The following is a 26,354-nucleotide window of genomic DNA, read 5'->3' as shown; positions in this document are numbered from 1 at the left end:
GTGTCTGGAGACAATAAGCCTGTGGTCTCTGGGGTTGGGTGCATGTCCCAGTAAGGAAGGTTACACACTAGTGTCCCAAATAAGCTTCCAGATGCCCTAAGCCTGGGACCACTGCACAGTGATGCAGCATGGAGAGAGTTTCCTGGGTGCTCTGTTACAGTGGTCAATCTTCTTTTCTTTATTTCAAATACATATTCCCTGGATTTTCTATAGAGGCTCATGAAAAAAGGGGGCGGGTGGGTGGGTGGGGCTGGGGACCTTCATTACATGGTAAAGAAAGTACTTACTATATCAACATGGGGACTCAACTTCAGATCTCCAGCATCCACTTCAAAAGTGGGGCATGGCAGTACAAATTTGTAACCTAGGCACTGTGGGACAGGAGTTGGAGGAGGCAGACACATTTTCCATGTTCATTGAGGAGCCTGACCAACGATTATAGTTTCTTCCCCCCCCCCCCTTTAGGGGGACTTGAGTTTTACAGAGATCAAGGTCTATGTGTAAATATTCCATCTGTCCTTAAGGACTGGCCTAGATATCCCCTGGGAGACCTCCTGCCTCCGCCCTTTACTGACTGCACCCCTCCACCCAGCCCCACTTCATCAGACATGTTACAGTTTCTTGTTTTCCTGACTGCATTCCAGGCAGGGCTATGACTCTTGGAGACATGGGCTGTAAACCTGTTTGTGGTCCAGACAGTAATTTCAGAAGCTTAGGGCTCAGGGTAGTACCTGATACATAGTAGCTATTCTGTGACCAAATATGGAGCCATTGAGTGAGTAAAATTGCCACCTTGCCAGCCTCTGGGCTTTAGTTGGCATCCAAGCTCATGGCTGATGTCAGTATAGTGTTTCTGTACCTGACTGTTTTTTTTTTCTTTTAATATTTTTATTAGGTATTTTCCTCATTTACATTTCCAATGCTATCCCATAAGTCCCCCATACCCTCCCCCCCACTCCCCTACCCACCTACTCCCACTTTTTGGCCCTGGCGTTCCCCTGTACTGAGGCACATAAAGTTTGCATGACCAATGGGCCACTCTCTCCACTGATGGCCGACTAGACCATCTTTTGATACATATGCAGCTAGAGTCAAGAGCTCCAGGGTACTGGTTAGTTCATATTGTTGTTCCACCTATAGGGTTGCAGATCTCTTTAGCTCCTTGGGTACTTTCTCTAGCTCTTCCATTGGGGGCCCTGTGATCCATCCAATGTTTGCTAGGCCCCGGCATAGCCTCACAAGAGACAGTTATATCAGGGTCCTTTCAGCAACATCTTGCTAGTGTATGCAATGGTTTCAGCGTTTGGAGGCTGATTACGGGATGGATCCCTGGATAAGGCAGTCTCTAGATGGTCCATCCTTTTGTCTCTGCTCCAAACTTTGTCTCTGTAACTTCTTCCATGGGTGTTTTGTTAATAGCTGAGTAGTACTCCATTGTGTATATGTACCACATTTTTTGTATCCATTCCTCTGTTGAGGGGCATCTGGGTTCTTTCCAGCTTCTGGCTATTATAAATAAGATTGCTATGAACATAGTGGAGCATGTGTCCTTCTTACCAGTTGGGACATCTTCTGGATATATGCCCAGGAGAGGTATTGCGGGATCCTCCAGTAGTACTATGTCCAATTTTCTGAGGAACCGCCAGACTGATTTCCAGAGTGGTTGTACAAGTTTGCAATCCCACCAACAATGGAGGAATGTTCCTCTTTCTCCACATCCTCGCCAGAATCTGCTGTCACCTAAATTTTTGATCTTAGCCATTCTGACTGGTGTGAGATGGAATCTCAGGGTTGTTTTGATTTGCATTTCCCTGATGATTAAGGATGCTGAACATTTTTTCAGGTGCTTCTCAGCCATTCGGTATTCCTCAGGTGAGAATTCTTTGTTTAGCTCTGAGCCCCATTTTTTAATGGGTACCTGACTGTTTTTATATCATGTTTGTCTCTCTGCTTTGTCTCCTTAGTACTCACATCGTGGAAAACAGTCCATATTTGCAGCTGGACCCAGCCATCCCAGGAGTGTATTCTGGGAATCCCTACCCATTTGGAATTGATCCGGTAAGAATTCCTTCCGGTTATAGATGATGTGTTGTTGAGATCTCTGAATAAAGAAGAAACAACAAACTGGGGATGAGATGGGATAAACTCAGAGGGTTGCATGACAGGCAGAACTGTGTCTAGAAGATAAATTCTGCCGCACTTGGACTCTACTTCCTATATAGTTTCCTGCTCACTTCCCTCTCCAGCAGCTATCCCATTGCTGGCAATAACGAGCTTTTAAAATGCCCTTGCAGCCTGGAGAGGTAGCTCAGCTGACAAAGTGCTTGGTACTAAAAGCCTGAGGACCTGAGTTTGGTCTGCAGAACTTTCATGTCAAAAGCCAGATATGGACTGGGCATGGTGGTGCATACCTTTAATCCCAACACTCAGAGACAGAAGCAGGAGAATTATATAAATTTGAGGGTGGTCTGGTCTACATAGCAAGATTCAGTCTCAAAGAATAAAACAAAACAAAATCTTAGACATGGTGGTATGTGCTTGGAATCCCAACTATCAGGAGATGGGGCCAGGTGGATCATGGGCTTGGCCAGTGAGAGGTCCTGCCTCAAAAAAGGAAAAACAAGATGGTAGATAGTCCCTGAAGATATTCGTGCTCTCTCTCTTCTTCTCTGTCTCTGTCTGTCTGCCTGTCTGTCTTTCTGTCTCTGTCTCTCTGTTTCACACACACATACACGCATCACACACACATACAAGTTGATTGCTTAGAAAGTATACACACACACACATTAAATAAGTTACTTAATATTTTGATCAAGCGTCCTACTTTGGTATTTTCTTGCAGTGGGTAACATATTACACTGTAATGTATGATTTTAGCTTGTTTGCAGGCCAAAGGTCAAACTTGGGTATATCTTTAGGAGCAGCCTACCTTGTGTTTTGAGTCAAGATTTCTCACTGAAATCTATGACTTGCTAAGTGAGCCCCAGGGACCCTCCTGTCTCTTCCTGCTTCAGACTAAAAGCACACACCAACACCACCACACATTTTTACATGAGTTCTGGGATCAAAACCTGGATTCTCGTAGGTGCCTGGCAAACACTTCACAGACTCAGGTTCCTGTGGAGTTTTGAGATGTGTTTCCTTTGACTTATTTGTTTGCTGTTTCTTTCAGTCAACTAGATGTGGCATTTCCAAAGCCTTTACACTATGAGATCTCTGAGGGGAAAACAAAAAACAAAAAAACAAAAACCCAAGTTGTGAATGGATACAGAAGTTCATGCTCATAAAGCCACCAGGTGTCACTGTTGCGTTCCCAATCAACCATGCCTCCGGTAGTCTTGATGAATGTCATTCTCAGCTCTGTGTGGAACACAGCCTGAGTGGCCAGCTTCAGCTTCAGCAACTGAGAGCACGGCCTGGCAGTGGCTCTCCAGTCACCACCCTCTCAGTCGCCTCCCTCATGCGTGTCATCCCTGAGCTCTCCTCTCCTCACCCAAGAAAGCAGAAAGCATTGCCCAGGGGTTTTCAGACCCTACCTCTCAGTCCCAGCTGCTGCATTCTAAGTTTTATCAAAACAGGTAAAATCCTTGCAAGCCAGTTGTAAACGGCAAACGTAAAAGACAAACGTGAGTGGCTGATATTTTGTAAAGGTCTTATTTTTATTATTATTTTTTTGATTCTGCATGCCTGTGCATGTGTGCACTCAGGTTCATGTGTGCACACGCATGTGCCTATGTGAGTGCAAGTGCCCTAGCAAGGCGGAGGCATCGGGTCTCCTGGAACTGGAGTTGCACGTGGTTGGAAGCCAGACGTAGGTGCTGGGAGTGAGCACTGCGAGAGCAGCACGTGCTTCTTCTCTCCAGCTCCATGTGTTGCCTTTGCATAGAGGAAGGCTTTCTCATTGGTCAGGATGCCATGGCCAGGAAGCTGGCAAGGGGGAGATGTCAGGGTCTGGTTATTTTCCTTTGCTTTGAATCCCATTGTTCCTACCTTCTCTTCCTGCACAGCCCACACCCAACTGTCAGTGAACCCCATCTGTCCAGTTCTGCTCTCCAGGCTCAGCAAGGCGCACATTACACGGTGGTATTTTTATTCGGCTTTAAATGAAATCATGACATTCGCAGGAAGACAGATGAAACTGGAAGTTACTGTGTCAGGCTAAACCAGCCTGCTGCAGACAGACCAATGCTGCTCACTTTCTCTTCTGCAAAGCCTAGACTTAAAGTGTGTGAGTGTGTGTGTGTGTGGGGGAGTGAGGTTGGGGGGACAGGACTAGAAGGGGAATCATGAAAAGAACAAAAGAGAGCTTAAGGAGGTTGTGGGGAGGAGAGTGTCTTAGGTTGCTTTCTATCGCTATGATAAAACACCATGACCAAAAGCAACTTAGAGAGGAAAGGGTTAATTTGGCTTCCTCTTTCACATCACAGTGTGCCATTGAAAGAACCTGGCAGTGGCTCTCCAATCCTGGAGGCTCTCCAGAACCTGGAGGCAGAGACTGAAGCAGAAGCAATGGAAGAATGAATCTGTATTGGCTTGTTCTTCATGGCTTGCTCAGTCACACTTCTTACACCATCAGGACTACCTGCCCCAGCTGGCGTGCCCACCGTGGGCTGGATTCTCAGATATCAGCCATTAATCAGGAAAATGCCAACTGGACAATCTGGTGGCATTGTCTCAGCTGATGTTCTCTCTTCTCAAATGACTTCAGTTTGTGTCAAGATGACACAAATAAACACCAAACAAAACAAAACAAAACAAAACAACCCCCAAAACAAAAACCTGAGCAGGATGGATGGTAATGGAATCCAAGTGAGGATGATTTGAGAAGAGAGGGAACCAGGCAGAGTGGGAGCTGGTGTGCACTGGGGAAGACACAGGTGAAGTGGAATGAAGTAGGGCAAAGTCTAGTGACACATTCGTGTGAAGATGCCACATGAAACCTGTTACATTGTTTCCTGTTAACTTCACAAGCCAGCAGCCAGTGCTCTTAACCACTGAACCATCTCCCCAGCCTCTCAAGTAATAGGAAAACAATTTAAAAAAGAGGAACGAAACAAAAGCAGCCAAGCAGCCCAGAGTTCCCATCCTTTGTGCAATTTTGCCACTTGATCACAATTCTGAAAGGAAAGAAAAAGACCATCAGGGTCAGAGAGAGAGGCAGGATGCTCAAAAGAAAGGGGGAACTGGTAAGGTTTAGAGCTTACTCACAGGAGGCACTGGGTTCTATCCCCAGCACCACAAAAACAAAATAAAACAATTCAATTGCTTGTCATAAAATTGTATACGTATAATTTAAAATCTACAAAATATAAAATGTCGCAGACAGCAGCAGGTTTGGCAGCCATGGCCCTTACGTTTCTCTTGCTGTTTGAACCAGAAACTGATGAACGGTTTAATCATTATTACATAGTGTAATGTTCCTTAACACATTCATTCACTGTGTTAGGCATTTTCCTGTGACTTGGATCATAAAATGCCTAGCCTTCATCATAGCAGAGCAACTTTAAGGTATTTTCAGTTTCCTTGCTCAGTAAGGGGACTGAGGCCAGGGTCATGTGCACAGTAGCAAGTGTTCTGTCACTGAGCCACTCTCCATAGTGGGGACATGGTGGTTAAGAATTCGGCTGTTCTGGAAATCGACTACCTGTGTCTGAATCTTGGTTTTCCCATTCATTGGCTTTGTGATTTTGAATAAATGAACATCTCTGTGCCTATTTTGTCACCTGTAGAATGGGTATGACAGCCAGAGCCCCGAGATTGCTTAATAGATGGACCAGTCTAGTCATAAACATGATACATATCAGTTGCTACCATATTCTTCTTCTTCTTCTTCTTTTTTTTTTTTTTGAGGTTCATTGGTAACTTGTTTCTTTCTGAGATTATAATAAATTCTCTGTAAGTTTGTCTCTTTAACTGGAATATTTGTATTGAAGAGAGTCTTTGTTGGAATTAAATGAGATCAGTACATCTAAAGGGCTTGATTTATGCCTGGTAGGTACTTAACCTGTTAGCATTTGTAGTTTATCTGATTGGCTAGATCTATAGTGTACTAAAGAGCCTACTCTCAACACTCTGATTGATGTTGTAGAAATGGATCACTTTGATGGCAGGTTCAGAGGGCAAGTCTGGGATAGCCGAGATGCCAGGTAGCTGTGCCAGGAACAGAGGAGGTTGTGAAAGACCTTAGTGGGGAGACTCCCACTCAAGTCCCAAGATGGCACACACCCAAGGAATCACGAGAGACCGTCTTGATGCAAACACACGAGGCAGTTTAATGACGGAGCTCCAGGCTGACACGTATCTCATGCAGAAGACAGAGGAGTCGACCCTAAGGCTCAAAAGTTAGGGGTTTATATAGGAAAGTAGTGGGGGGTATAGGGGAAATTGGCACAGTTACACACAATTGGGCAGTTTAAACATCAGCAAGCAGTATGTGCGGGTCGGGACAGTAACTCTAAAGGGAGGGTGTTTATCTTTGTTGGCAGAGCATCTGGTTAAACTCAAACCACATCAGAAGGAGACCAGGCCAGGTGGCCCATTACTCATCTGGGCTTGTCCAGAGATGGTCCTTGCATGCCTCTTTTATCTTAATGGCTAGTTGGTTCCTGGGATGACTTTACAGCCTTTGTGTTGCTGGACTCTCTTTATCTTTATGACTCTAGGTCTGTAAACCTTCTGACTAGGGCCTTGAATTTAGTTTTCATTTTTTCAGTGGCTTCTAGTGTTGTCACTGCAGTCCCCTCCCCCTCTGTCCTACTGGTCTCTTGAGGGCTGTCTTACAGCTGCTCAGAGTAGTGCAATGAGACCCCGAGCTGACTGTGACTTCCATCAGCATGTTTGTGTGTGTGCATGTGTGTATGAGCCTGTGCACACACAGTGGGAATGGGCAAGAGGACTACTTTGTCTAGCTGTGTCTAGCTGGATATTGGCCCATGCTGTTTTGAACGAGTACGTCCCCAGAGTCTCAGGCATCTGAATACTTGATCCCGACCTGGTACTGTTTGGAGAGGTGAAGGTGGTGTAGCCTTGCTGGAGGAAGCCTATTACTGGGGATGGGTTTGAGATGAAAAATGTCTCTCTGCTTCACGCTTGTGGTTAAAGGTGTGAGTCCTCAGCTTCCTGCTCCTACCTTCATGTCACCGTGCTTCTCTACCATGATGGACTCCGGTCCCTCCAGAACCAGAAGTCAGAACAAATCTTTCCTCCTATAAGCTGCCTTGGTCATGGCATTTCATCATAGCAACAGAAAAGTAATGGATGCAGCCTCTAAGAGGGAAAGCATTTTAGACTAGGAAGTTGCTTGTGATGGATGTGAGAAGGCTGTGTGGATTTCTTTTAAGATGACGCATCTCACAGGCACATGGGATGTGCTTGAATTTCTTGTGAGGTTGAGGGTACGAGTGAGGACTTTGAATGGGAATGCAAACCACGGGGTTAGTGAGCTTTCTGTGGCAAGGAAGGACATTAGTACTGGGACCATTAGCCAGGGTGAGACCCTGACTAGCCCCTGCCTATTAGGGGTGGAATACATGCCAAGACTGAATGAAAGGCAGGAACCATGTCTTATCCATAGTGATCTTGACAACTGATTGTAGAAATGACTCAAGAAGGTTCTGGGAAATGCTTTGCCATGTGAATTATTCCATGAACTCAAAAAAGCGGGGGGGGGGGGGTTGCAGTTATTAGAAAGGAGTTGAGATACATTCTTGGGCCAACACTTTGCAGGCCATTAGACTGAGGCAAGTTTGAGACTCTCCATAGTATTTCAGAATATCTTCCAATTTGGCACCAGGTAAACCATGTATCTTTTGGTGTGTGTGTGTGTGTGTGTGTGTGTGTGTGTGTGTGTGTGTGTGTATGTTTGCATCTGTGTATCTGTGTGTTTGTGTGTGTGTGTGGTGTGTGTGGTATGTGTGTGTGTGTATGTGTGGTGTGGTGTGTGTGGTGTATGTGTGTTGTTGTGTGTGTGTGTGTGTGTGTGTGTAATTTGTGAGTGGAGGCATGTAGCAGGTGGTTAGATGACAGCTTCATGGGTTCTCTTCTTCCACCTTTATACAGGTTCCAAGGATAGAATTCAGGTTGTGTTTTTGTTTACTTCTTGTTGCTTTGATAAACACCATGACTACAAACAACTTGGAGAGGAAATGGTTTATTTAGCCTCACAGGTCACTGTCTGTTATTGAGAGGAAGTTAAAGCAGGAACTGAAGCAAAGGCTATGGAGGGGAGCTGCTTACTGGCTTGCTCCTCATAGCTTGCTTGGTTGCTCCAATATACAACTCAGGACAAGCTGCTTAGGAATAGAGCCACCCAAAGTGGACTAGGCCTTCCCCTTCAATCACTATTGAAGAAAATGTCCCACAGGCCAATCTCTCGAGGCAACAGGTGACTCTAGTTTGTCAAGTTGACAGAAACTAACCAACCCAGGAAGCCAAGCTTGGCAACAAGTGTCCTCACTCACTGAGCTATCTCAGAAGTCCTCATCTCTGGATTTCTTCCAGCATCTAGCTATCTGATCAATGGCACCAATGCTTCTAACGCTGTCACCACAGCTGCAGTGACAACAGGCTCGTCCTTTCCCTTCTCTGAGCCCGATGTCATGTTGCCCCCAGAGGAGCTCTCTGTAGCTGCTTTCTGTGCTGTATCCCCAGCTCCTCCAGGCCTCCTCAGTTCTGCCTCATGTCTTTCTTGTCACATTTCTTACCCAGATTTGGAACCTGGCTTCAAACAAGCTTACATTTTTAAACTCCTATAAGATGAAGATGTCAGTCATCCTGGGAATCGCTCATATGATTTTTGGTGTTATTCTCAGCCTCTTCAATCACATGTGAGTTTCTTCTTTAAAAAATATTTTAAATTATGTGTATGTATGTATGTGCATTTGGGTGTGGGTATGGACACGTGAATGCAGGCACATGGACCCCAGAAGCTGGAGTCACTGGTAATTGTGAACTGCTTAGCACAGTTCTAGGAACCAAACTTGGAACCAAACTTGGGTCCTTTACAAGAACACGAGGACTGATGAGCCATCTTCTACCTATGTGTGAACTTCCTTATTCACCCTCTGCTTGCTCACCTGATGGCACTGATGAGGAAGAGAGACAGAGCTACCCTTGAGCCTTTGTGTGTCAGGTGGCTTCCCTGTGGGTCTTGGCTTAAGCTGAGTTGAGGTGGGCTAGTTGGCCAGAATCAGGAGCATCTTTGTTTCTGTCATGCAGAGTCTGTTGAAGTAACTGTGTGCTTTTCACCAGAAAATATCTTAGGGTTCAGCAGGGGCCTGGGGAGCTTATAGCACCTCGTGTTACCCCTACCTGAAAGAAAATGTTGATATAGTATCCAGCTTATTTTTCACTCAGAGGGTCAGGGAGGACTTGCGTGAATTCTGGCCAAGGTGCTCCCAATCTCTCTCTCTCTCTCTCTCTCTCTCTCTCTCTCATTGGTTCATGTCTGCACTCTGTTCCTTTCCTTCCATCAACATCTGTCACTTGAAAGCTTCTTAAACGTACTGATGCTAACAGTGTGTGTGTGTGGAGAGCATCATACATGTTTGCTCAGTGTGCCTTGAACATGGCAGCTGACTGCAGGTACCACACAAATCCCTCCTGCTACCTAGGAGTAAGTGAGGCATTGGCCCACAGAAATGAAGGAGAACTTGAATCAGTCAGTTTAAGTCTCAACTTTAGCTCCTAGTGAGCTCCTCGTAGGCTCAGTGCCTAACAGTGTGAGATTATAATGTTAAACAATATAGAATGGGAGATGAAGCTCAGTTGGTACAGTGTCTGCCTGGTGTGCATAAAGCCCTAGGTTCAGTCTCCAACACTGCAAAATGGAATTGCACATGCACACCTGCGATTCTAGCACTTGGGTGGAGGCAGGGAAACCAGAAATTCAAGGTTTAGCTACATAGCAAATTTAAGGCCAGCCTGGGCTATGGGAGATCCTATTGGGTTTTTTGTTTGTTTGTTTGTTTTTGTTTTGTTTTTTTAAGGAGGAAGTAAAGCAGAAAGGAGAAAAGAAGGAAGAGAGGGGGATAAGTGACAAGAATGGGTTAGGTTACAGGAAAATGAACAACTCCAGCCTCAACGGATTAAGACCATGAATCATAGCTCCAGGGCCCACCTGGGTTCCACATTTGTCACCCTTACACCAAGGGGACTTAGGGGATGGGTGGCCACTACCTGGAGCCCTGCAGGTGCCATGCCAGAGAAAAGGTAGAGAGTTACTCATGAGTTTTAAAGCTCCCATCCAAAGTAGCAGGTACCATTTCTGGTCCCATTTTGTTGGCAAGAACCAGATGGAGGGCGACTGTAACTCATGAGGCCATAGACATAGTTCTGCTTGGAAAACCAAGGATGTGGTGCCCTGAGGGAAGTGCTGAAGCTAAAGACCTGTGGGGAAGGGCTTTCCAGCTGCATGGTCATTGGCCCCCTCACACACCAGGAATTCTTCTGTCTCTACAGCTCCCCTCTCAGCCTGGTAGGGCTCCGTCTTACAGCAGAAGGTTCTGAACTTTCTGTTACACTATGTTGGCATTGTGTCTTGAGAGGATTTACAGAGTTTCAGGATCATAAAATACACTCCTTTTTTTCTTTTCTTGAGGTAGTAGAGATTGCACATAGGGCCTCACATGGGCTAGGTGTCTTGGGCACTGTTTTATTGCTGTGAAGGGACATTTGACCATGACAACTTTTGTAGCAGAAAGTGTTTAACTTGAAGCTTCCTTAGAGTGGAAGGGTGGGGGTTGTATACCCTGTATGCCAGCAGGTGCTCAAGAAGGCAATGAGCACTATGTGCTCTAGGGGGCGCGCTTAAGCCTAAGCACTGATGTTCTGTTAATGTTGTTTTCCACCCCTAGTTACTTCAGAAGAACCCTCAACATCATTCTGCAATTCATTCCCGAGATGATTTTTATGCTGAGTCTGTTTGGATACCTGGTTTTCATGATCATTTTCAAGTGGTGCCGATATGATGCCCACACATCCCGGAAGGCTCCTAGCATCCTCATCCACTTTATCGGCATGTTTCTGTTCGACTACGATGACTCTTCCAACGCACCCCTGTATGGACATCAGGTAGCTCTGCTTTGAAAATACCTCCTAGACCCACTCAGTTCTGTAAATGTCTCTCACGGTCTGAGTACCGCAGAGAGTCGTTCTTTGCAAGATTGAGCCATCTTAGCACTCCGGGAAGAACCTTGCGTTCTCATTAATAAGAGGACTTAGCACAACTTTGTGCTGCCTGTCTTCCTGCTGGGGTAATGCACAAGGGACATTATTGTTGAGGAGTTGGAAACTGGCTAGGAAAAGGGAAAAATAATCCTTCTGATGGATTGGCTTGAATTATAAAATGCTCCAGTTTAAGTTTTAAACCTTGAAGGTTTAAAAATCTTGGACTAGCAGGTAAGTGCTTACTGCCTGCCATCCTGATGACCAAGTTCAATTCCTGGGACCCATATGGTGGAAGGAGCATTTGTTCCTTCCTGAAAGCTGTCCTTTGATCTCCACATGCGTGCAAAAGAAATATAAATAAATAAATAAATAAATAAATAAATAAAATAAATAAGTACCTTAAAGGTCTCACTTGGGAGGCCCAGGCAGGTGGATCTCTAAGTTTGAGGTCTTGTATAAAAAGTGTTCCAGGACAGCCAGGGCTACACAGTGACACTCTGTCTAAATATAAACAAACCAATAAAATCTTTTGTTAAAAAAGCAAACTTTAGGATCCTTTCTGGTTCATAAAGCATGATGATTGGGTGTTCACGCCGTTGCGTGACATGTGCCGCCCATAAACCTTGTCATGGCGTGGGCACATTACCCGTCTGACGTGAAGGGAAAAAAAAAAGCAAACTTTTTTTTTTTTAAAGATTTATTTATTTATTATATCTAAGTACACTGTAGCTGTCTTCAGTCACTCCAGAAGAGGGCGCTAGATCTCGTTACGGATGGTTGTGAGCCACCATGTGGTTGCTGGGATTTGAACTCTGGACCTTCAGAAGAGCAGTCGGGTGCTCTTACCCACTGAGCCATCTCACCAGCCCAAAAAAAGCAAACTTTAACTAAGGTTCACATTGAAAGAAAATAGAAATAAAACCCAAAGCAGGCCGGGCAGTGGTGGCGCACGCCTTTAATCCCAGCACTTGGGAGGCAGAGGCAGGCGGATTTCTGAGTTCGAGGCCAGCCTGGTCTACAAAGTGAGTTCCAGGACAGCCAGGGCTATACAGAGAAACCCCGTCTCGGAAAAACAAAAACAAAAACAAAAAACAAACAAACAAACAAAAAACCCAAAGCAGAAGTTTCTCTGTTTCCACAGACTATGGGTTTCTGGAAAAGTGTGGGCCAGGCTCACGCTATCCCATGATTCCCAAAGTCAGCTGGCGCTCACCCCCACTTTCTGTTTTTCCATAGAAGTATGTTCCAACAGTTTAGGGTTACTCTCACTCTGACCTTTCCCATTCCCTTTAGCCTCTTTATCAGCTTAATATTTGCCCCTGGGGATCTACGGGGGATTGTCCTAGGACATAGAAAACCCCTCTTGAACTTCAGATCCACGGATGCTCAAATCTCCTGTGTAAATGGTGCAGTATTTGTGTAGAGCCCACGTACTCCCCCATGATCCACCACTCACCCCAGAGACAGGGTTTCTGTGTATAACAGCCCTGGCTATTCTGGAACTCACTTTGTAGACCAGGCTGGCCTCAAACTCACAGAGATCCATCTCCCTCTGCCTCCCCAGGTGTGCGGACTAAAGGAATGCGCCACCATGCCAAGCTCTCTCCTACATTCCCTGGATCACTTTGGCATCTGGTGCACTGGAAATGCCATTAACTTGCTGTAACACCATTTTCTAGGGGAAATAACAACTAGAAAAAGGTCTCGAATGTGTTCAGTACAGTTTTGTTTTGTTAATATTTTTGACTGGATATGCATATGTGGAACTTGCAGAGATGGGTAGTTGAGTATAACTTACTATTTTCAGCAGGTTTAAATGTTTATTTGTTAGGTATCTTAGTAAGTGTTTAGGTGAGCATATTTAGCACGGGTTTCATCAGGCACCACCATACACATGTGTTTAGGTGAGTGTACATATCATGGGTTTCATCACAGCACCATCACACATACGTGTCATCATACTTCATCTCATTTGTCGTCCCCCCTCCCTGCTTCTCGTCCAGCATGTTCCTTCTCCCCATAAAGTGTATTTTATCTTGAAAAAATAGAAACGCTCCCTTGGGACTGGATGTAAAAAGAACTCAATGAACCATCCTTTGACTCTGGCCTTGCCCAGAGATGAGCTAATGCAGGTAGAGGGCCATTTTTTATAAGTGGAAGACCCCCTTCTCCCCTGACTCCTCTGGACCAAGTTCTGTGACTAGGATCACACTGGTGGTGCTTCCTTGGAAGCCAGGACCTGCAAGCATTAAATGTCCCAGCTGACTTTGAGCCTTTTTCGTGGTTCTTCGTTGTGTTCCCTTCCCTCTGGAGGCAACGAGCAAGAAGAAAACCTGCCTCCTGACAAGATGTACGAGATGGTTTTAGATAATAATCAGGGAAGAAACCTACTTCAGAAGGCCTTTTTGTGTCTAACTTGTTCAACATATTAGGCAACCTTAGCTGGCCCCAGAGTGCTGGCACAAAGGGAGTGTGTCTTAAAGGTTCCTTTATCCCGAGCTGGCATCAGAGTGAACGTTTCTTTGGATCTCCCAACAAACCTTTTCTTGTAGATACTGGCCTTAGAGTAACCGAGTGTTTCCAGTGTTAACTATACGTTGAGAGGCCAGGAGTTCACTTAGTTTGGAAGAGGCACCAGGCATTGCAGCCAGTGGTTTCCCAACTTCTTCTAGTCCAAAACATTACAGGGCATTTTAGTTGCCTTCCCAAGGCCACCTAGAAAGGTTAATTATGTTGACACAGTTTGAGATTTCCATAACCTCAGTCTGGAGTCACATGATTGGAACAAATGGCAGTCACTAAAATCTCCTCTCAGCTTTGCTCTGTCTGTCTTCGCATACACACCCCTTGCCAGGTCTAGGCACCGGAGGTCTGGAAGGGCAAACGGCAAAAATTGGACAAACGGCAGTGAGGTAGCTTTATGTGCAGGGCGTTCATTGGGTAAAAACAGGGTGAGGACACGTGGCTCCTCCCTCTTTTGGAGGGGCGGAGACTGAGCAGAACGGGATAAAATGTTTCCACTGGGTAGAATGTGTTGCCAATGTCACCTGACAGGAGCCTTGAGCTGGCAAGAGCAGCTGAAGAAACTGGAAGGCTCCCGTGCTGCATTTCCTTAGCTCTGGAACACTTTTCTGTCCCTGCCCTAGTCAAGACACCTGCCCCTCTTTCCATAATAGCAGCTGAATCGCTCCTCAGAACTGGGAAATGTAGATGAGAAATGTGTTAAAAAAGAAAAAAAACAAAAAACAAAAAACCAAAGTTGGGGAGGGGCCTGAAAGGAAATATGAAGCTGGGGATTCCTCTTGGGTCTCAGCAGTGGTCAAAGGGGGAAACCATGAAAAACGGGGCTCTGAGTGCTTGGCAGACATCCCAACCCACAGCGGAGGGGCGCTCAGGTGGGGGACAGACATGAGGCAGAAAGCCTTGTAGAGGGTGTGGGGGAACTCTTGGTTCTTTTTGAAGGGGGAATGAGAGGGAAGGAGGATGAGAGAGCTCAAATAATTACCTCACACTGGAAGAAATATGTAATTATTGATTGACTATAAGATGACCGAGGCTCGCTTTCAGTGGAGAGATGGTTGGAGTCACGTGACCTGCCAGTTTTCTTCTGCAACCAGGGTAACTATGCCATGTAGCAGAGTTAAAGGGGAGGGAAACAGAACTGTCTTTATAGTGTGTCCCGAGGGGACTTGCCTGGCTCTATACGCTGTGAGAATATCACAAGGGCGGCATAGAGAGTAAGTGATGCAGAATGGCTTTCATCCTTCCATGGGCACAGAGCACCGCAGGACAGCATTTCTCTGTCTACACTAGGAACGTAGCAAATGTGAGGGTGACTTGCTGGGGAGCTTTAGATGGCGCAGGGGATGCTGAGGTGTCCATCTTCACCCCTTGAGCAGGGGAAGTCCCACTGTGCATGGGAAGGGCACTTCGTGGTCATCTTAGTGACTGGTCATCGTTTTGATCTTACAGCAAGAAGTCCAGACTTTCTTTGTCATCATAGCGCTGGTGTCTGTGCCATGGATGCTTTTGATTAAGCCATTTGTTCTTAGAGCCAAGCACCAGAAATCTCAGGTAAGTGCTGGCTTTTATTTTGCCCACTGTGGGTCATAGCACACACTCCTAGAAATGAAGTCTCCGGTGGGGAGAGAGTGGTGGGCTTCCCTGCAGGGCCTGGGGAGGTCTCAAGAGTGTAGAGTCCCACGTGGGCTCTTTACTTCCAGCACAATGACCGTTCATTTCCCAAACACAGTAAGTCTTGAGTTCTTTAAACTCTGCTCATAGGATATATGGGTGTGTCCTATCCAGAATTAATTCTGGATTAATTATTCAGAGTTAATCTGAAGATTACTAAGCATCTAGACTGTCGTTTGGTTTACTTTTTGTTTTTTTAAAGACAGAGTCTCAGTCGGGCACTGGTGGCACACACCTTTAATCCCAGCACTCGGGAGGCAGAGGCAGGCGGATTTCTGAGTTCGAGGCCAGCCTGGTCTACAGAGTGAGTTCCAGGACAGCCAGGGCTACACAGAGAAACCCTGTCTCGAAAAAAAAAAAAAAAAAAAAAAAAAACAAAACATGACAAAAATGAAACAAAAACAACAACAAAAAAAGACAGAGTCTCACTATATAGCCTTGGCTGGTCTGGTATTCACTATGTAGCTCAGGCTGGCCTCAACCTCAAGCAATCTTCCTGCCTCTGCCACCCTAGTACTAGGAGTATAGGCATACACCACCATGGCCCCCATATAATTCTATTTTTACAAGGTGGTGCTACAGCCTATATCTTAGGAAAACATCATAGTAGGCACATTCAAATATGTCAGTTTTAATTTATGAATATCTTCCTGTTATTGCCAATTATCAACTTCAATCAATATTTTTTCTTTTGTTTAACCTGCCTTGAGCCTCAGATGTAGCCAGGGTGTATAGTAACGGAAAGCAAATAGTATTTGGGGAGATTAACCCCTTCCAGGGAACGTGGATGGCTCCCCGATGTTTTCTGTTAGTGCAGAAGATACAGCAGACTCTACTGAGATTTTTAGATGCCTTCAATGGCTGTAGGCATTACATTCGACTTTTCTAAAATGCAAGGTGCCTATTAACCTCAGCTATCATTTATGTGGGGTCTGGAGAAGTAGAATAACCAAGCAAAAGGCCAAATAATCATAACATGATATAGCTAAGAGATCTCTTCTAAGAGATACCTAGCTGACATTGAGTGAGGGCCACTCTTTTGTTAATACTTTTTTATTTTTAATTTTATTTATAATAATAATATTATTATTATTTGTTTTTTTTTTTTTTTCGAGACAGGGTTTCTCTGTGTAGCCCTGGCTGTCCTGGAACTCACTCTGTAGACCAGGCTGGCCTTGAACTCAGAAATCTGCCTGCCTCTGCCTCCCAAGTGCTGGGGATTAAAGGTATGTGCCACCACTGCCGGGCTTTGTTAATACTTTTTAATAACTCGGAGGCCAAGCTGAAAGGTGTCTTCCTCTCCTTACTTGTCAACAGCTGCAGTCTTTCACGATCCACGAGGATGCTGTGGAGGGTGACCACTCGGGCCACTCTTCTAAGAAGACTGCAGGTGCCCATGGGATGAAGGACGGCCATGAGGAGGAGGTATCTGAGACAGAGTACCAAAGGCCAGCCTCTCAGATTGCATAGAGTCTAGGATTGGGATATGATCTTTACAGTCACAAGGGTGCAGCCACCATCCTGTCTGAATGAACTCAGGCACAGGCTAGAGGGTCTAGGAGCCTCTGCTGGTCTCAGCCTAAGGCTTCTTAGTCAGAAGGTTTCAGAAAGCCCAGGGACGTAGCTCAGAACAGGGAGTTAACTAACATCAACTATGAAGATGCTTTACGATTTTAGCCAATTACTGCTGTTATCTTTAAGAGCATGTGCGTGCCAAGCAGCCTAGAGGGTCCCTTGAGCTGCTCCAGAAACATTGTGTGAGCCTAGCACAGGTGCCACCTCTGGTGCCACAGCTTGCGTCTAGCTTGAGGTATTGATGTAAGCAGTGGCTTGCAGTAGATCCCAGCTCTTTTCTTCAATTTCATGTGTCTGGCTTTTCTAAGCCCTGGTCTCACGTCTAGAATTCCCTGCTGTATGCTTCCTCTCGTGCAGCTCACTGTCACCCCAAGCTCAGCACCCGTAAGCCAGCTGCCCCGTCTTCCAATCCAGTGTTATCAATGCCATCCTTGGCAGCTACTTAAGGCTCATGCACCTCGAGTCCTGTATGATCCCTGACCCTAACTGGGTAGGAGACCCTCTTCATAGTCCCGGAATACTCAGTGAGCCAGCCAATACAGTCGTTGTCGTTACATTTCAAAGGGTTCTCAGCACTCTTTTCTTCTCTCCTCTCTCCTGATGAGATTGCAAGCTGGCTCCAGAAGTACGCTAGAGGATATTATAACTGATAAGCCACCAGAGTTGTACAAGGGGCTTAGGGCATGCCCTTTGCTGTAGATGGATTTTATTTTTTTGGTGAGATTTCTAGAAAATTGCAGGTTTGCAGCTGAAAAGGAAAAAAGGCCTTAAACGAATGTTAGAATTATTTTTTTTTAAAAAAATATTTATTTTATGTATATGAGTACACTGTGACTGTCTTCAGACACACCACTGGGTGTGTGGGCATCGGATTCCATTACAGATGGTTGTGAGCCACCATGTGGTTGCTGGGATTTGAACTCAGGACCTCTGGAAGAACAGTCAGTGCTCTTACCTGCTGAGCCATCTCTCCAGCCTGAATGTTAGAACTCTAGACTCTTGCTGGCTGTCTTCCCATTCCATTCTTATGTTCCCATTCCTCCCCTTTCTATCCCGGCCCACGGTGACTCTGACTGATGGTAATCTAAGATACAGTTTGTAACTAACTGGAAGACAGGAGTTCAAAGCCCTGCAATTACCCTGATATGATAAAAATTTATTACAATATATCCTATACCATAAGAATGTAGATTACTGTAATAAAAAGGAAAATTAGATTTTAATGTTCCTACTTATAAAAGGAAAAGGGAAGGGAGAGAAAGAACTAATGAAATAAGATAGAAAATGCTCTGTTGCAGTTCAACTTTGGAGACATCTTTGTCCACCAAGCCATTCACACCATTGAGTACTGCCTAGGCTGCATCTCTAATACAGCCTCGTACCTTCGGCTCTGGGCCCTCAGCTTGGCTCACGCTGGTGAGTGTGCAACCCGGGAGTGTGTGGGGCAGGAGGAGGGGAGAGGTGTCGGCACCCATACTAACCGGAGAACAGGCTTACTGCATTCATAAGCACGAGTGCCTTCCCTGGGTCACTTAACGATTTCCTTGGTGTCTTGCTGGTCCTTAAGCAACCTACTATAGCTTCCCATGCTTCTGAATTTATGTGAACAGAGTCTTAGCTTGGGCCTGGTGTGACAAAATGCCACATCAGACTGGGTGGCTTCAGCCAGACACTGAATTTTCTTACAGTTCCGGAGGCTGGAAGTTTGAGGTGACAGTGCCAGTGTAGGTGGGCTGGGGTGGAAGCTTGCTTCTCTAATGTCCTCATGCAGATGTGTGGGGGAGTGAGAGCTGAGATGTCCCAATGAACAAGTTCTTAATTCCCCTAATCCCGTGGCAAAGGGACCCCTCTCATGTTTCCAATCACCTCCCCTCCAAGACCCTGTCTCCAAATACTGTGACCTGGAAAGTTCAGATCTCAACACATGAGCCCAGGGAGGGCCACAGACAAACCGTGCTTCATGCATTCTTTTAGATTTAGCATTTTTGTGCCTATCTCATGTTATTTCAAATTTGTTCCTTTTGCTGCCGACAGCACCTGGTGATCAGTGTGGTGCTGGGTATTTGTCTGGTTCTTCTTGCTGGAAGCTCCACCACAGTGATCAAAGCTGTGGTGCACAAGCTCCCGCAGGACCCTCAGAGGCACCCTGGCATCTGAGGTGATAGGCTGAGAGGGATGTGCACCGAGCAGATGTATCCGTGACCCACCCTTTGCTCCCACAGAGCTGTCCGAGGTGCTCTGGACCATGGTCATGAGCATCGGCCTTCGCCTTCAAGGCTGGGCAGGGCTCGTTGGTGTCTTCATCATTTTTGCGGTCTTCGCCGTCCTCACCGTGGCCATCCTCCTTGTCATGGAGGGTCTCTCAGCCTTTCTGCACGCCCTCCGGCTGCATTGGTAAGCCTGCTTGTCCCCAGGGAGCTGGGGGCTGAGTTGGGGAAGGGCCACCTGCAGGGCTGGCTGGCCAGAGTCACAATTTAACTCCGTTTGTGGAACCTTAGTTATCCATTATATAGAATGCATGGTGTAATGGATGTTCACATGTACGCAGATGTGCTGGCTGCCCTGTCATGAAGCCCTCATTTGCTCTCTTGTTACTACAGCTGGCTTCAGGTCAGTTGGCAGATCTGACACAGGCTTATAGAGAGCCTGTGAGTCAAGTAAGAGTGCTTAGCCACTATGGTTGCTAAGGGCAGGAGTTACAGTAGTAGAGACAGGTCACTCGACTCTGCAGAGGAAATATCGGAGTACCCCACGAAGCCCTTAGCATCCACAGATGAACCCAGAGAGTACGGTGCAGCTAGATTGAGGGTGCTATGTTGTTGTAAAGCCATCCCGACTGACCATCCTCAGTACACACTGGGGCTGCTATTGTTAGGGAACATTTTATTTTGATTTTTTTTTTTCATTTTATACATATCAGTGTTTTGCCAGTGTGTTTGTCTATCTATATACCTTATGTATGCAGTGCCTGTGGAGGCCAGAAGAGGGCATCAGATACCCTGGGGCTGGAGTTATACACACTTGTGAGCTGCCATGCGGGTGCTGGGAATCAAGTCTTCCTCTGAAAGAGCAGCCAGTGCCATTAAACGCCGAGCTACCTCTCTAGCCCTAAAAAATATTCTTATGTTTACATGTTGAGTGGAGCGAATCTCCTGTCACCATGCTGATATTTCCCTCGATTGCATGAAGCACATCTCTGTAGCACTACAACACAGAACTGAGCGAGGGTGATGCTGGACATGAAGTGACTTTTAAAAACACAGGCCAATAGCCTTTTTGCAACTTGACGTGCCATGTTTGGTTGCTATCCCTGGGAGGCCTGCCCTTTTCTGAAGGGAAATGGGAGCAGGAGTGGTGGGGGTTGGGGGAGGAGCTGGGAGGAGAGGAAGGAGAGAGAGGGAGAGGGAGAGAGAGGATACAGGCTAAGCTTCTGTTTATTCTGGACTCTGCAACTGGAAGTCAGGGTGGAGAAGGGAAGCCATGCACAGCCGCATAGCCTCATGCACTCACTCACAGACTATCAAATAGTGTGTTGGGGTGGGGGAGGGGCACATCCTTGCTTGAATGGAGGCTGTGGAAATTCATGGTGTGGGGGAGAGGTGTGCTGCGGCCTGTGAAGTCTGGGGAAGAGAGGTGGGAGGAAGACTCAAAAGAGGTGGTAAGGAGGCTCAAAAGGTCATCTGGTTCCCATGGTGTTCTGCGCCTTGCTCCTGCCTGCCTGCCTGCTTCTAGCTGGCATTTCAGTCTGCTTTTCTTGCTCTTCCCTATCACCACAGGGTGGAATTCCAGAACAAGTTCTATGAGGGGGCTGGCTCCAAGTTCTCCCCCTTCTCCTTTAAGCACGTCCTGGAAGGCACAGCTGAGGAGTAGGTCTGTCTGTATCCTGGTGCAGGCGACAGCTGAAGAAGCTCTCACTCTTGTCTCTGACATCAGCCCAGGCCAGGTGTCCCATGCTGCAGTCCTTCTGAATGGCTGTCTGCAGTGTGAAGCTGTGTATGGTGCAGTATTTAACAGGACTTAGCCACCTAACTGAGGGGCTACTTTGGTGAATCATTCGGACTTCATGTGTAGTCTTCATGATCAAATACTAAAATAACTGGGAAACGGGGGGGGGGGGGGGGCGGACATGACACTTGACCACCATCTTCCTGTGATAGTTTATTTTTATTTTACTTCCTTTCTGTTTGAGACAAGGTCTCTCTAGCTTTAACTGTTCTGGAAATAACCACACGGCCAAGGATGTCCTTGACTTTGAACTCAGGTTCCTCCTGCCTCTACTTCCCAAATGCTGAGATGACAGGCAGGAACCCCCTCACCTGAAGTTCCTGCAGTATTTCAAGTGTTATAATCATGAAAATAAATGTCTGCTTTATTCACTGTTTAAGATGTCGTTATTCCAAATTAATCCTTAACATTTAGCACCAGCATTTAAAGGCCAACGCCAAGGCCGAACAATGGGGTTGCACAACCTAATCCCCAGGGCAGGATTAGTTTGTTTTCCCTTCTCTTCCCCCTTGTCTTGGGCTTAGCATTACAAGTTGAGGGACTCTCAAATATTGTCACCCCACAGGAGGAAGCACAGCTAATGCCCTCTGTGGGAGAGGGAGGCCCAGCCTGGCTCTCTGCATCGCTAAGTCCTGAGAAATGAAACATGACCACATGACATCATGCTTGGGGCGCTGTTTATTGTCAACACACACTGTGCTGGGGTAACTGGAGCAGGAGATGCAGGCATGGTGAGCTATGGGAACAGTGTACAAAGGCGGAGACTACCTCATAGTTGGGGGACTGAGAGCCCAGAACCAATGTATTAGGATCCCTGGACTGGTGTTCCCGCAAGTGCCTGAGGAAAGTGTGCACTGGTCTTTCTAAATGGCCTGAATCCAGGTGAAGACCTGCCAACTCTATCGAAACCCTAGAAGTAAGACTAAGTCACATTTGTAATGCTCTACAGTTGACTAAGTCCTTTTTACATAAAGAGCTGATTGTATTCAAAATTTCCTTTTAGATGGGAGTATGCTTGCATGTGTTAGTGTATACAGGTGCAGGCACATGTCTTCCATGACACTTATGGAGATTAGAGGACTACTGGGTACACCAGGCTCGCTGGCCTGTGAGCTTCCAGGGAAGTTCCTGTCTCTGACTTCCATCTTGCTATAGGCACAGTGAGATTATAGACTCACACTACTGTGCCTGGCTTTTACATAGCTTCTGTGGGATTTGAACTTAGGTCCTCATGCTTGTGTGGTGAGCACTTTATCCACTGGCCATCTTCCCGAAGCTTGAGAATCTTATCTTTTAGACCCCATCTGCTGACCTGTGTCAAGATTGACTGGGGTTGATAGAAGCAATGCCCAAATCTTCTATGAACTTGGCAGGGAGAATAATTCCATTTCTTGTCCAATGATGTACATGATGAGGAACGCAAACACAGGCACATTTGGCACATAGGGGGCTCTCCACCTCTCTAGACTATAGAAGAGGGATTGTAAGACCTGGGCAGTGGAGGGGATGCTCAAACCAGTGACAGCTGACAGAATAGACCAGCTTTAAGTGCCTTTGAGAAGCCCATGGCTCTCCTATTGCCACGACCCTCTGGGAGTTTTAAGTTCTCAGTGCTGGTGTTCTTCTGGTCACCCATCTAAAGAAGGCACTCGGAGGCTTGGCAGCTTCAATCTCTCTGAGAACACTGTTATTTTCTCTTTAACAAGGGATCCGGTGAGGGCTGTTTTGGAGGGGGTGTGACCTCAGAACGCCAGGTGGCTCCTTAATGAATCCAGTCTGGAGAAGTGAGATGAAAGGAGTGGGGGGAGGGAAGGGGCCAGGCCGCTCTAAAAGGTGAGTTCAGAGGAGAGAGGCCCCCAGTGCTGCCAGAGGGCTGTGGGGAGACAGCCAGCCAGCGCACAGGGACCTGGAATCGGAAAGTTCCAAGGAACACAGAGGTGAGAAACTTTCAGGCAACAGGCTGTTTTTACTGCTGCTGTTCAGTGTAGGGAGGGGAGCTGACTATTTGTGTGTGGCTGGAAGCAAATGGAGTGCGAATTGTTTTTTTAAGTATTTATGTATTGTATATGTGGAGGTATATGTGTGTGTGTGTAAATGTGTGTGTGTGTGTGTGTGTGTGTGTGTGTGTGTGTGTGTGTGCATGCACATAGGCTTATGCCCTATGCACATTCCCAGAAGTCAGATGAGGACCCCAGGTGCTCTCTGTATCCCTGTCCCCTTACTCCCTTGAGAAAGAGTCTCTTACTGAACATGGAGCTCTGCTGGCAGCCAGCGAAACCCAGTGCCCCTCCCCGCCCTGCCCTCCCTGGTGCTGTTATAGAGGGCCACAACCATACTGGCTTTTTATATGGGTTCTAGGAATTTGAAATTGGGGTCCTTATATAAGTATTCTCCCAGCCCCTTATTGATGATGCTATAAAACAATTGCATCACACATCAATAAAAAAGATCTATAGGGGCCCAATTTTTTCTGGCTTCTATTCAGTATATCAAAAGACAATAGAATGAAGTTATCAGTCTTCTGGGAGTTTGGTTACTTGGGGCCCCTCCTGCACTTTTGAGTGGCAGAGTCAACCCTTAATCTCTCCATGTCTATCCGTATCCCCTTCTCTGGCTGTTTGAGGGGCATGCCTTGCATCCTCACTTCAGTGTTTGAGGAAGAGCTGTCTGGGATGCTAGTTCTTTTCCTTGTTTCTCTGGGTTAGTTTGGTTTAGCTTCTGCCCTGTCCTCCCTCTTCTCCTCCTTTCCTCCCTCCCTCCTTCCTCCATCCCTTCCTCCTTCCCCTCCCCTCTCTTCTTCCTCATGAGACCCTCACCTACCTGAGGAGCTGTTGGCAACGACCGATGGCTGTTGGGGAAGGAGAGTATTTAATGCACTACAGAGTCCATTGTGTAATTAGATGCCACTACTTCATAAAAAGTTACCAACTAGAGGATGGAGAGATGGCAGAGGGAAAGGGCTAGCTCGTGTAAGCATGGGAGCTGAGTTTAGATCCCCAGTACATACGTAAAAAGCCAGTATATGAGGTAGCATACACTCATAATCTCGGTGTTGAGGAGGCAGAAACAGGAGGATTACGTGGGGCTCACTGGCCGGCCAGTCTAGCCTAAGCAGTAAGCTCCAGGCCAAGGAGAGACCTTGTCTCAAGGGTGATGGGTGACATTCCAGAGGATGACACCTGAGGTTGTTCTCCATGTTCCACATGCACACAAATGTCTGGGGGCAAGGGGTGAGGGAAGGCAGCTCACAAGGAGTTCTCCGGTCCCTGTGTGTATGTGTGTGTGTGTGTGTGTGTGTGTGTGTGTACTCGAGCGCATGTGTACGTGACACACCTTTACCAAATAAGAACACCTCTCCAAGAAGTGTCTCAACAGTGTTTGGAAAAAGGACAGTCATTTTAGAAGTGACTTCCCGCATTGGCAGGCTCCTGAAGGGGTGAGATCAACTGTTTTAAGATCTGAACCTAGCTCCAGATTGAGACAGGCCCTTGTCTACTTCCTCAAGGGTTAATCCAGTGGGGAAGGTCCAGTGAACCTGGCTAGGGGACCACTCCTGGGAACATGGGTTTACTTTAAGATAATGTACTTTTCCATCCTAGAATTCCTGCCTCTTAGTGCATTCCCCATGAGCTTCTTTTGTGTGTCAACTTGACACAAGCTCGAGTTATCACAGAGAAAGGAGCCTCCCTTGAGAAAATGCCTCCATGAGGTCCAGCTGTAAGGCATTTTCTCAATTAGTGATCAAGGGGGTTGGGGGGGGAGGGCCTAGCCCATTGTGGGTGGTACCATCTCTGAGCTGGTAGTCCTGGGTTCTATAAGAAAGCAAGCTGAGCAAGCCAGGGGAAGCAAGCCAGTAAGCAGCATCCCTCCATGGCTTCTGCATCAGCTTCTGCCTCCAAATTCCTGCCCTGTGTGAGTTCCAGTCCTGACTTCCTTTGGTGGTGATGAACAGCAATGTGGAAGTGTAAGCTGAATAAACCCTTTCCTCCCCAACTTGCTTCTTGGTTATGATGTTTTATGCAGGAATACAAACCCTGACTAAGACAGCTACCACAGCGATTAGCTGGGTTTGTGTACCTAAGTTTTAACTCAGAAAACCGTAATGCTGGCCAGAGCCCAAGTATGCTTTTGATCTCTTTAAGTGATGTGTTTGGGCTTCCTTGCTCCTTCCCTTGTGTGTGTGTGTGTGTGTGTGGGGGGGTGTGCCTGGTACCCTCAGAGGCCGGAAGAGGATGTCAGAGATCATGGAAGTGGACTTAGAGAAGCTTGTTGGCCCTTGTGTGTGTGCTGGGAACTTAACCCAGGTCCTCTGCAAGAGCAGTAGGTGCTCTTAACTACTAAGCCATCTCTCCAACTCCCCTTGCTCCTTTTTGGAAGCTCACGGTCCCCACTGTGCTACCTGAGAGCAGGCTGATATCCAGGCCAGCCTATTCTCTCCCTTCTCCTGGAGGCAGCTGTGAGATTTACAGCTAGCCTGCTCTGCCCTTTTCCTTTGGCTCTAAAAAATGGTCCTCAAGGTTCCATTTCAGTTCATCCTGCCCCGAGCTTCTGTTTATCTCTGTTCTTAAGTGGTTTTACTGAAGAGACTTAAGATCCACAAAGGAGGACCCTGACTTGCTGGGACTCCCCAAGATTTCTGGTAACATCACTGCCCTACTTTTAAGTCTTTACTCGGTAGAGAAGATGGACCTGTGTCCATCTAGATGATGTCACACTGTGGCTTCTGTTATTTAGAATAACTTCCTTTTGTTTTTGCTGCTTAGGAGGGACAATTTCATGGATTATTGCTGAGTAGCATTGTTGTGATTCCCTTCTGGGAATATGTGTGCTCTCTGTGACAGTGACTTTCTAGAGGGAAAAAAACCCCAAAACCAAACCAAACCAAACCAAACAAACAAACAAACAAAATAAAAACCAAACCCAAAACCCAAAAGACACAAAAGGATTTCATTGCCACAGGGTAGTTGTTTTAAGGTCTATCTTGTGTGTCACCAGCTGTGTCGGACAATTCTTAGGACATGGAACACATTATGCCCTCCCTTGAAGTCCTCACAGGGGCCCACAAAACACCAGACATCCCTCCAACACTTGACACACAGGGATGCCCATCCTGGGCTACTGTAGGCAACTGTCTGTGGCTTCTAGGTTCTAGGAAGAGGAGACATGTTTCTGGGTGTGTCTGTGTGTGATGTGTCAGTTTTATTGGACTACAAGAAGTTGTCACATCACACACAGTGACTGTATCCGTTTGGAGGTAAGTATGCAGCAATGGAGCCATCCTGAATGTTTGTGGCTAAATCTACTCACCTCAGGTTGCTTCATTTCACTGCTGCTGTGGCCTCTTCCTCCTCCACCTTGTGAGGCACTTAGCATAAAGGTTTAGTATAGAACACAGTGTCCTGTGCCTCCTGTGT

General features: G+C 46.5%; 2 protein-coding genes and 1 non-coding gene across 5 annotated transcripts in view; all 3 read left to right on the top strand.

Annotated features, from left to right (window-relative positions):
- The window catches only part of Atp6v0a4 (ATPase, H+ transporting, lysosomal V0 subunit A4), a 76,104-nt gene extending 54,792 nt beyond the window's left edge, over positions 1 to 21,312 (top strand). Inside the window, exons 14-21 of the mRNA NM_080467.3 lie at positions 1,965 to 2,058; positions 8,707 to 8,825; positions 10,854 to 11,070; positions 15,139 to 15,240; positions 16,678 to 16,785; positions 18,234 to 18,351; positions 19,158 to 19,329; positions 20,712 to 21,312. Of these exons, the coding sequence (NP_536715.3) occupies positions 1,965 to 2,058; positions 8,707 to 8,825; positions 10,854 to 11,070; positions 15,139 to 15,240; positions 16,678 to 16,785; positions 18,234 to 18,351; positions 19,158 to 19,329; positions 20,712 to 20,805 (1,024 nt within the window). The 3' untranslated portion in view covers positions 20,806 to 21,312. The remainder of the gene's footprint in view (positions 1 to 1,964; positions 2,059 to 8,706; positions 8,826 to 10,853; positions 11,071 to 15,138; positions 15,241 to 16,677; positions 16,786 to 18,233; positions 18,352 to 19,157; positions 19,330 to 20,711) is intronic.
- LOC115490494 lies at positions 11,719 to 11,822 on the top strand. The gene has a single exon (XR_003956646.1). It is a non-coding gene; the product is annotated as a small nucleolar RNA U13 (small nucleolar RNA).
- A 1,473-nt stretch (positions 21,313 to 22,785) lies between the features above and the next one.
- The window catches only part of Svopl (SV2 related protein homolog (rat)-like), a 63,271-nt gene continuing 59,702 nt past the window's right edge, over positions 22,786 to 26,354 (top strand). For 2 of the 3 annotated variants that reach the window (XM_011241386.3, XM_017321644.2), the window contains exon 1: positions 22,786 to 22,877. The gene's annotated coding sequence lies outside the window, so the exon portion shown is untranslated. The remainder of the gene's footprint in view (positions 22,878 to 26,354) is intronic. The other variant, NM_177200.4, reaches the window with a different exon arrangement.

Source organism: Mus musculus, chromosome 6 (assembly GCF_000001635.26).
Source record: "Mus musculus strain C57BL/6J chromosome 6, GRCm38.p6 C57BL/6J".
In the NCBI taxonomy this organism is placed as follows: Eukaryota; Metazoa; Chordata; class Mammalia; order Rodentia; family Muridae; genus Mus; species Mus musculus.
This window is presented reverse-complemented; position numbering and strand designations above follow the sequence as displayed.